At 42.6% G+C, this 9215-nt stretch overlaps 1 protein-coding gene across 1 annotated transcript; it reads left to right on the top strand.

Moving 5' to 3' along the window:
* Positions 1-1395: 1395 nt before the first annotated feature.
* Positions 1396-2103, top strand: LOC102661965 (uncharacterized). The gene is made up of 2 exons (XM_006606779.1): positions 1396-1548; positions 1630-2103. The coding sequence occupies exons 1-2, from the start codon at positions 1396-1398 to the stop codon at positions 2101-2103; spliced, it is 627 nt and encodes a 208-aa protein (XP_006606842.1).
* Positions 2104-9215: the final 7112 nt, after the last annotated feature.

Raw genomic sequence — 9215 nt, 5'->3', positions numbered from 1 at the left:
AGGACAGCAGCATCAATTCTTGAAGAACCTCAATCTTCTGAGTCGTCTTCCAGTTTTCCAGAAATAAGGGAATCCAAAATTGCAGTGCATGAAGCCGACATAATGACTGAGGAGCAACCAAGAAGAGTAACCCTTGAAGACTACTCAAGTTCTACTGTGCTACAGTTTTTCACTAGCATTGCGCGGCCAGAGGTTCAGGCGCAGAACATTACCTATCCACACTTTCTAATTCAACTGATATAGGGCAACCTATTCCATGGTCTGCCCAATGAAGATCCGTACGCACATCTAGCTACTTATATTGAAATATGCAATACAATCAGAATAACTGGTGTGCCGGAGGATGCTGTTAGATTGAGCCTGTTTTCATTTTCATTGGCTGGAGAGGCAAAAGAATGGCTTCATTCATTTAAAGGCAATAGTCTGAAGACTTGGGACGAAGTTGTTGAAAAAATCTTGAAGAAATATTTCCCGGAGTCCAAGACTACAGAGGGAAAGGCTGCCATCACTTCCTTCCACCAATTTCCAAATGAATCCTTGAGTGAGGCTTTGGAAAGATTTCATAGTCTGCTTCAAAAGATGCCTACTCATGGGTTCTCAGAACCAATTCAGCTCAACATATTCATTGACGGGTTGAGGCCACAATCAAAGCAGCTTTTAAATGCTTATGCAGGGGGCAAAATAAAATTGAAAACCCCTGAAGAAGCCATGGAATTAATAGAGAACATGGCTGCTAGTGATCATGCTATTTTTCATGACAGAACACACTATCCCACCAAGAAAAGTTTGCTAGAGCTATCCTCACAAGATGCTTTATTGGCACAGAACAAGCTGATGTCCAAGAAACTTGAGGCATTAACAGAGACATTGAGTAAGTTGCCAACTCAACTAAATGCTAGTCAACCTTCACCTTCTTCTGTTTTGCAGGTTACAGGTTGCATTATTTGTGGTGGAGCTCACGAGTCAGGCCGCTGTATTCCCATTGATGATTCTGCTCAAGAAGTGAACTACATGGGAGGGAATCAGCCAAGGCAAGGCTATAATGCAGGCAAATATTCAGGGTTTCAGCATGGTTCAAATTTCAATCAGCAGCAAGGGCAATAGAGATCCCATCCTGGCAATCAATTTAACAAGGAGCAGGGTGAACCTTCTAATAGACCTCAGCAATAGGCGCCTAGCCTATATGAGAGAACCACAAAGCTGGAGGAGACACTGGCTCAGTTTATGCAAGTTTCAATGTCCAATCACAAAAGCACGGAGTCAGCCATTAAAAATCTGGAGATCTAGGTGGGGCAGTTAGCTAAGCAAATAGCTGACAATTCTTCCAGCAAATTTGGAGCAAACACAGAAAATAATCCAAAGGAAGAATGTAAATTTGTTGTGACCCGTGGCAGGATGGCAACCATGAAAGAGGATGAGAAGAGGGTAGGTGAAGAAAAACAACAGCTGGTGATTGAGCCAGCAATTGAACTAGTAGTTGAACCTTTGTCTGAATTTGAGGAGGAGGAAGAAGTAGAGAATGACCAGAGGAAAGAGACACCAATAAGTGTGAATGAGAAGAAAATAAATAAAGAAGAAGAAAAAGAAAAAGAAAAAGAAAAAAATGAGAAAAATGAAAAAGATAAGCAGAGAGAAGAGAAGAAAAAGAGTAAGAGTGAGCGTGCCCGAGAAAAGAAAAAAGAGGCAACTCCAACTGAAGGGAGAGAGGTTCCATATCCATTGGTACCTTCTAAGAAGGATAAGGAAAGACATATTGCTTGGTTTCTTGACATTTTCAAGAAATTGGAGATCACTATGCACTTCAGAGAGGCTTTGCAGCAGATGCTGCTCTACTCTAAATTTTTCAAGGATATGCTAACACGAAAGAGCAAGTACATACATAGTGACACCATTGTTGTGGAAGGGAATTGTAGTGCGGTGATTCAACGCATCCTTCCACCCAAGTATAAAGATCCAGGAAGTGTCACTAATCCTTGCTCGATGGGTGCAGTTTCAGTTGGTAAGGCTCTTATTGACTTAGGAGCCATCATTAATTTGATGTCGCTCTCCATGTGTCAGAGGATGGGAGAGTTGGAGATACTGCCAACACGAATGACTTTGTAGTTAGCTGACCGCTCCATCACCAGGTCATATGGAGTGATAGAAGATGTTTTGGTTCGAGTAAAGCACTTCACTTTTCCAGCGGACTTCGTTGTCATGGACATCGAAGAAGATGCAAAGATCCCCTTGATTTTGGGACGTCCTTTCATGTCAACCGCCAGTTGTGTAGTAGATATGGGGAAAGGTAAACAAGAATTAAGTGTGGAGGATCAGAAAATTTCATTTGACTTATTTGAAGCAATGAAGCACCTAAATGATGAGAAGGCTTGTTTTGATGTGGAAAAGGTGGAACGGGAGATAGAATTAGCAGCTACAGCCATGGTACTGCAGTCTCCTTTGGAAAAAGCATTAAATAACCATGTAGAATGTCTGACCAAGGAAGAGGAAGAAGAAGTGCAGACTTGTATTAAAGAATTAGATGGTGCAGGGGAAAAGTCTGTTGGACATGCAGTGTTCAAAGAATTGAAGAGCAGCAGGCCAACAGAAAAACCCAAAGTAGAATTAAAGACTCCTTGAAGAAGGCAAAAGAGGATCAACTGGTGCAAATTTTGAAGAAGCACAAAGCAGCGATTGGATGGCACATCTCTAATTTGAAAGGGATCAGTCCGTCTTACTGCATGCACAAAATTAACATGGAAGCTAATTACAAGCCAATGAGACAGCCCTAAAGACAACTGAATCCAGTTATGAAAGAAGAGGTGCGCAAGGAAGTACTCAAATTGCTGGAAACAGGACTCATTTATCCTATCTCAGATAGCACGTAGGTTAGCCTTGTGCAGGTTGTTCCTAAGAAGGGAGGTATGACAGTGATTAAAAATGAGAAAAATGAACTAATTCCCACAAGGACTGTCATCGAGTGGAGGATGTGCATAGATTACAAAAAATTGAATGATGCCACTAGGAAAGACCATTATCCACTTCCCTTCATGGATCAAATGCTTGAAAGACTCATAGGGCAATCATTTTATTGCTTTCTAGATGGATATTCTGGCTATAATCAGATTGCAGTGGATCCTAAAGATCAAGAGAAGACAACTTTCACTTGCCCCTTTGGTGTGTTCGCTTATAGGCGTATGCCTTTTGGTTTATGCAATGCTCCTGCTACTTTTCAGAGGTGTATGATGGCAATCTTTTTCGATATGGTGGAGAAGTGTATCGAAGTTTTTATGGATGATTTCTCTATCTTTGGCTCGTTTTTTGATTACTTTCTATAGAATTTGGAAAGGGTGTTGCAGAGATGTGAAGAGTCCAACTTGGTGCTTAACTGGGAGAAATGTCATTTTATGGTTCAAGAAGGCATTGTGTTGGGGCATAAAATTTATGTGAGGGGAATTGAGGTAGACAAAGCAAAGATTGATGTCATTGAGAAACTCCTTCCTCCAGTACACGTCAAGGGAATGAGAAGCTTTCTAGGACATGCTGGGTTTTATAGGCGATTCATAAAAGACTTTTCAAAAATTGCCAAACCACTCAGCAATTTACTAAACAAGGATGTTGTGTTTGCATTTAATGAAGACTGTTTGGAAGCTTTTAATGTTCTCAAGATCAGGCTAGTATTTTCCCCTGTTATTATAGCACCAGATTGGGGGCAAGAGTTCGAATTGATGTGTGATGCTAGTGACTTTGTTGTAGGTGTTGTACTTGGGCAGAGAAAGGGCAGAGTTTTCCATGCCATCTATTATGCCAACAAAGTCTTGAATGATGCACAAATCAATTATGCTACCACCGAGAAAAAAATGTTAGTAATTGTCTATGCACTTGAAAAATTGAGATCCTACTTGGTGGGATCAAAAGTCATCGTTTACACTGATCATACAGCAATTAAATATTTTCTCAACAAGGCTGATTCTAAATCTCGACTGATAAGATGGATTCTGTTGCTTCAAGAATTTGATTTGGTTATCCGGGATAAAAAAGGATCTGAAAATGTTGTAGCAGACCACTTATCACGATTGGTTAATGAGGAAGTTACTTCGAAAGAAGCAGAAATCAGAGATGAATTCCCTGATGAATCCCTGTTCATTGTGAATGAAAGACCTTGGTTTGCTGATTTGGCCAACTTCAAAGCAGCGGAAATCATTTCGAAGGACCAGACTTGGCAGCAAAGGAAGAAATTCCTTCATGATGCTCGATTTTACATATGGGATGATCCACACTTGTTCAACATAGGAGTTGACAATCTTCTCAGAAGATGTGTGACAAGGGAGGAGGCCAAGAACATATTATGGCATTGTCACAACTCACCATGTGGCGGCCATTATGGTGGAGATAAGACAGCAGCCAAGGTCCTACAATTTGGGTTCTTTTGGCCAACGTTATTCAAGGATGCTCACTAGCTTGTGTTGAAATGTGATCAATTTCAGAGGATGGGAGGGATTTCTAGAAGAAATGAAATGCCTCTACAGAATATTATGGAGGTTGAAGTCTTTGATTGTTGGGGAATAGACTTTGTAGGTCCCTTTCCTTCATCCTTTGGCAATGAATATATCTTGGTAGTTGTAGATTATGTGTCTAAATGGGTTGAAGCAGTGGCTGCCCCAAAGAATGATGCCAAGACCATAGTTAAATTCTTGAAGAAAAATATCTTTGCTCGGTTTGGGGTGCCTAGGATATTAATCAGTGATGGAGGAACTCATTTTTGCAACGATCAGTTGTAGAAAGTGTTGAGGCATTACAATGTAACACATAAGGTAGCATCACCTTACCATCCTCAGACCAATGGCCAAGCTGAAGTGTCTAATAAGGAATTGAAGAAGATCTTAGAAAAGATAGTGGCTTCGACTCGAAAGGATCGATCACTTAAACTGGATGACGCGTTATGGGCATACATAACTGCATTCAAGACTCCTATAGGCCTATCCCTATTCCAACTGGTTTATGGCAAATCTTTCCACCTACCAGTGGAAATAGAGCATAAGGCATATCGAGCCTTAAAATTTCTGAACTTTGATGAAGCTACATCCAAAGAACAAAGAAAGCTACAGCTCTTGGAGTTGGAAGAAATGAGACTGACTACATATGAATCCTCAAGGTTGTATAAAGAGAGGGTCAAAGCCTATCATGATAAAAAGCTGCTAAAGAAGGACTTCCATCTAGGACAACAGGTGTTGTTGTTCAATTCAAGGCTGAAATTGTTTCTCGGTAAGCTCAAATCTAAATGGTCCAAACCATTTACCATCAAGGAAGTCAGACCATATGGAGCAGTAGAGTTGTGTGATCCTCAATCCAAGACTCCAGGCAAAACTTGGGTAGTGAATGGCCAGAGGTTAAAGTTGTACCATGGTGGAACCATTGAAAGATTAACCACCGTTCTATACTTACAAGAATCATGAGGTACTATGCATCAAGATAATGATGTTAAACAAGCGCTTCCTAGGAGGCAACCCAGTCCTTTTTAATTATGTTTTTGTTGCATTGAGATTGAGCTTGCTTATTTGTGGTTGTATGGAACAATTATCAGTTTGTTTTGCATTGCATAAGGGGGTTGAATGAGCTTCTTTGAAGCTGTAGACGAAAAATAACTTAGAATTTTTTTTCAGTGGTCCACTCGCTAAGCGTGCCTTCCGCGCTAAGCGAATCTTCCTTCATGCGCTAAGCAATTCATCGCATGCGCTAAGCGCATCAACCCCTGCTTATTGGCTGATAGGATCCCGCTAAGCGCGAGCCCCGTGCACTAAGCCCAAAAACTCTCTGTGATTTCAATTTTTGGAATTGGGATAAGCGAGTCATCTTGCTAAGCACACAAGCCTTATCTCGCTAAGCACACTGACGCGCTAAGTGTTATTCCCCTCTATCTGAGCATTTATGAGAATTGGGCCCAGCGGGTCAACCCGCTAAGCCCAAATAACTCTCGGTTTGGAATTGCACTCAGCCAGAGGGACACACTAAGCGCGACCCACTATTGCATGTGGGAGCATATTTATTCGCTAAGCCGGCCATGCCCACTAAGCGTGAGCTGTAGGCCAATCAGAGCTGTAGAACTCGCTAAGCGCGACCCTTTGCACTAAGCCTAATTCCTTCTCTGGAATTTTGAATTTTTGCATTGGGCTAAGCGAGTTTGCCTGCTAAGCACGTGAGTGTGAAAACTCAATCGTCATTCTATGCTCGCTTAGCAAGTTGACACGCTAAGCGCCGCAGTCGAAACTGCCAAAATAAGGCATAACTGCCTTAGGCAGTTACGATTCTCATTGCTTTTAAAGTCTGCATTTTTGGCATTTCACATATACCACTCTTTTGCACTCTACATTGTGCTTCATTTGCTACTTGCCTCTTTGCTCCTTCTTGCTTTCGATCTCAGCATCCCAAGTAAGCATCTTTACCTTGCTTTTTATTTTTAAAGTTTTGAACTTTAGGTTAGAAGACTTAGAGTACTATTTAAAGTTTGTATTTTTGTTGATGATTGAATGATGTAGGTTGGTTTTTAGTAGGTATAATGTTAGGGGTTTTGATTCGCATGCAATGTACCTTGTTTGGCATGATTTGGTTAGGATCTGAAGGCCTAATAAAGGTCTATGTTGAGGGGCTGAAAAGCCCCAATTTTTTCTGGAAATCTCGATGATCTCGCTAAGCGCACCCTTGCACTAAGCGAGTTCATCAGTTTTTGGTTGAATATCTAGATTTCCAGATGAACTCGCTAAGCCAGCCCTATCCCGCTAAGCGAGTTCATCATTCCTATTGAATTTCTACATGTTTGCATGAACTCGCTTAGCCATTGCATTGGGGCTTAGCGAGTATTTAAATTTACAGTTTTTATTGTGAGTTTGTATGAACTCACTAAGTCGGCATGTCGTGCTTAGCGAGTAAGTTTGCTTAGTTCAGACTCTTAGAGTCTTTTCAGTTTTTGTTGGTGGCTTAGCGAGCCCTGTTGGCTGAATAAGCCTGGGCTAAGCAAGCTTGTCTCGCTAAGCCCAACGCACTTGTGTTTTTCTGATTGTTTTGTCATGCGCTAAGCGTGCCCCGCGCGCTAAGCGCAATTTCTTCTCTGGTTGTTTAATTTTTGGAATTGGGCTTAGCAAGTCTGCTTGCTAAGCCAATTATGTTCCAGTAATGTTGTCGCGCTAAGCGCACTTTGAGTGCTAAGCGCAATTCTTCTCTGTTTTTGAATAAGGCTTAACAAGCCCTACTCGCTTAGCCACTATGGTCTATTAGGCTAAGCAAGGGTGTCTCGCTTAGCCAGAGTCATGTTTTTGTGTTGACGCGCTAAGCGTGCATCTGTCGCGCTAAGTGCATGAGTTATTTTTCATAAGGCGCCCTAAGCGCATCTGTCGCGCTAAGCTCCTAGTCTGTTTTTTAGTTTTATTTTTCTGCTTGAGTAAACACCTGTCTAACTTGTTCTGTGGTTTCTTTTGTTGCATATGGCTTCTAGAAAAAGAAAGGCCTTAGCTTCCCGCCCTCGGGAATCTTATGATTCTACCAGATTTGTATCTGAGGCTGCATGGGAGAGGTATGCACAGAATGTTTACTCCCGGAACATTCTTCTAGAGAAGAACATAAAATTATTTGTGACAGAGTACGACGAGTTTCGGAGGGAGCCAATTAGGAGGAACTGGCATAGGGCCCTGACCCAGTACGAGGACGGTCACATTGATGTGGCCTTGATCAATGAGTTCTATGCCAACCTCTATGACCCTGAAGATAAATCCCCTCGCTAGGTTCGCGTTCGAGGGAGGCTGATTAAATTTGATGGGGAGACGCTCAACACTTTCCTGGAGACACCACCAGTCATCCAGCCGGGAAAGCAGTATACTTCTTACTCCTTGTTTTGCAAGTCGCGTCCCGATCCACAGGAGTTTGCAACCCGATTGTGCATTCCAGGGCTAGGATTTGTGCTAAATGCTGAAGGAGCGCCTTGGAAGCTCCTGCAGAAGGATCTTACAACGCTAGCTCAGACCTGGAGCATCCTCTCCTACTTCAACCTCGCCCTCACTTCTCATACCTCTGATCTTAACATGGATCAGGCGAGGTTGGTGTATGGTTTGGTGATGAAGATGGACATGGATGTGGACTCACTCATCTCAGGCCAGATTTCTCAGATGGCCTAGTCCAACTCCTCACGGCTTGGATTCCCAACTCTTATCACAGCTCTATGCATCAGCCGAGGAGTAGTCTCAGATTCCTTGACTTTCGAGTTGCTCAGCCTGGCTATTAATTTGGCCTACATCAAGAAAAATTGTTGGAACTTGGATGACCCATCGGTCACTTTCCCAGGGACCCGCAAGGCTAGGGCCAGAGGATCTGAGGGACCGTCTTCATCAGCTCCCCCTGCGTCTACTGCACCAGCTCCCTCACCTCCATCATACGCTCAGAGCCCAGACATCATTGTGGCGATGTTGCAGAGCCTTCACCATGGTTTATACCTGGTGATGCAGAGCATCCATGCTTTGGCTCAGCATCGACCCATCATAAGCATGGAGGAGTTTGCTTCTCAGGTGGCCTGGCCAGGAGTCTAGCCTTCTTCTTTTGGGGAAGGTGAGGCCTTCGCAGCCTAGGAGCCTCAGCCGGAGCCAGAGGCTGCTCAGGAAGCTGATACAGATGTTGATCCAGAGGCTGACTTAGAGATTCCAGAGCCAGAGATCCTAGAGACTGACCCAGCTACTCAGGAGGACGTTGTGGAGGCTACTCCCGACACGACTCCACAACCATCACCAGTGACCACACCTGTGCTGGAGTTGACTTCCCCACAGGCATCACCAGTAGGCACGCCTGTGCTGGAGCTCTCTGAGGATGAGGATGATGTCACAACCATGGATTTTTCCCCTTCTGCACCACAGGACCCACCATAGGACCCATGACAGGACTTCTATTTTCCTATCTTTTGAACACTTTTATTATTATTTTGCTTTTAGTACATTTTATAATTTAGGTTTATATTTATGTTTCAGTTTTTAGTTTTTGATTTTAGTTTCTAGTTTGCATGTTTAGCTTGTCCAAAGCTTGTTGAACAATTTATATTTCCATCTTTTATGCAGTGGTTTGGTTGTTTGATTTTAAAAATCTCGTCATTGTTGAATGGTTTGAAATGATCGATTGCATGATTTGAGTGAAGTGTAGTGAGTAAATCATATGCTTTGAATGAGCATGCATTGATTAGAAGAGAAAGAAAATGGATTAGGATC

Source organism: Glycine max, chromosome 20 (assembly GCF_000004515.6).
Source record: "Glycine max cultivar Williams 82 chromosome 20, Glycine_max_v4.0, whole genome shotgun sequence".
Taxonomy (NCBI): Eukaryota; Viridiplantae; Streptophyta; class Magnoliopsida; order Fabales; family Fabaceae; genus Glycine; species Glycine max.
The sequence above is the reverse complement of the archived record's forward strand: the minus strand, read 5'-3'. Positions and strand labels throughout refer to the sequence as shown.

What these genes read in the sequence shown, in the direction of transcription:
- LOC102661965 (XM_006606779.1), top strand. Translation starts at nt 1,396, where the DNA reads ATGGCAACCATGAAAGAGGATGAGAAGAGGGTAGGTGAAGAAAAACAA. An exon ending in GGAAAGAGACACCAATAAGT is followed by an intron (nt 1,549 to 1,629) that starts GTGAATGAGAAG and finishes AAAGATAAGCAG; the next exon opens with AGAGAAGAGAAGAAAAAGAG.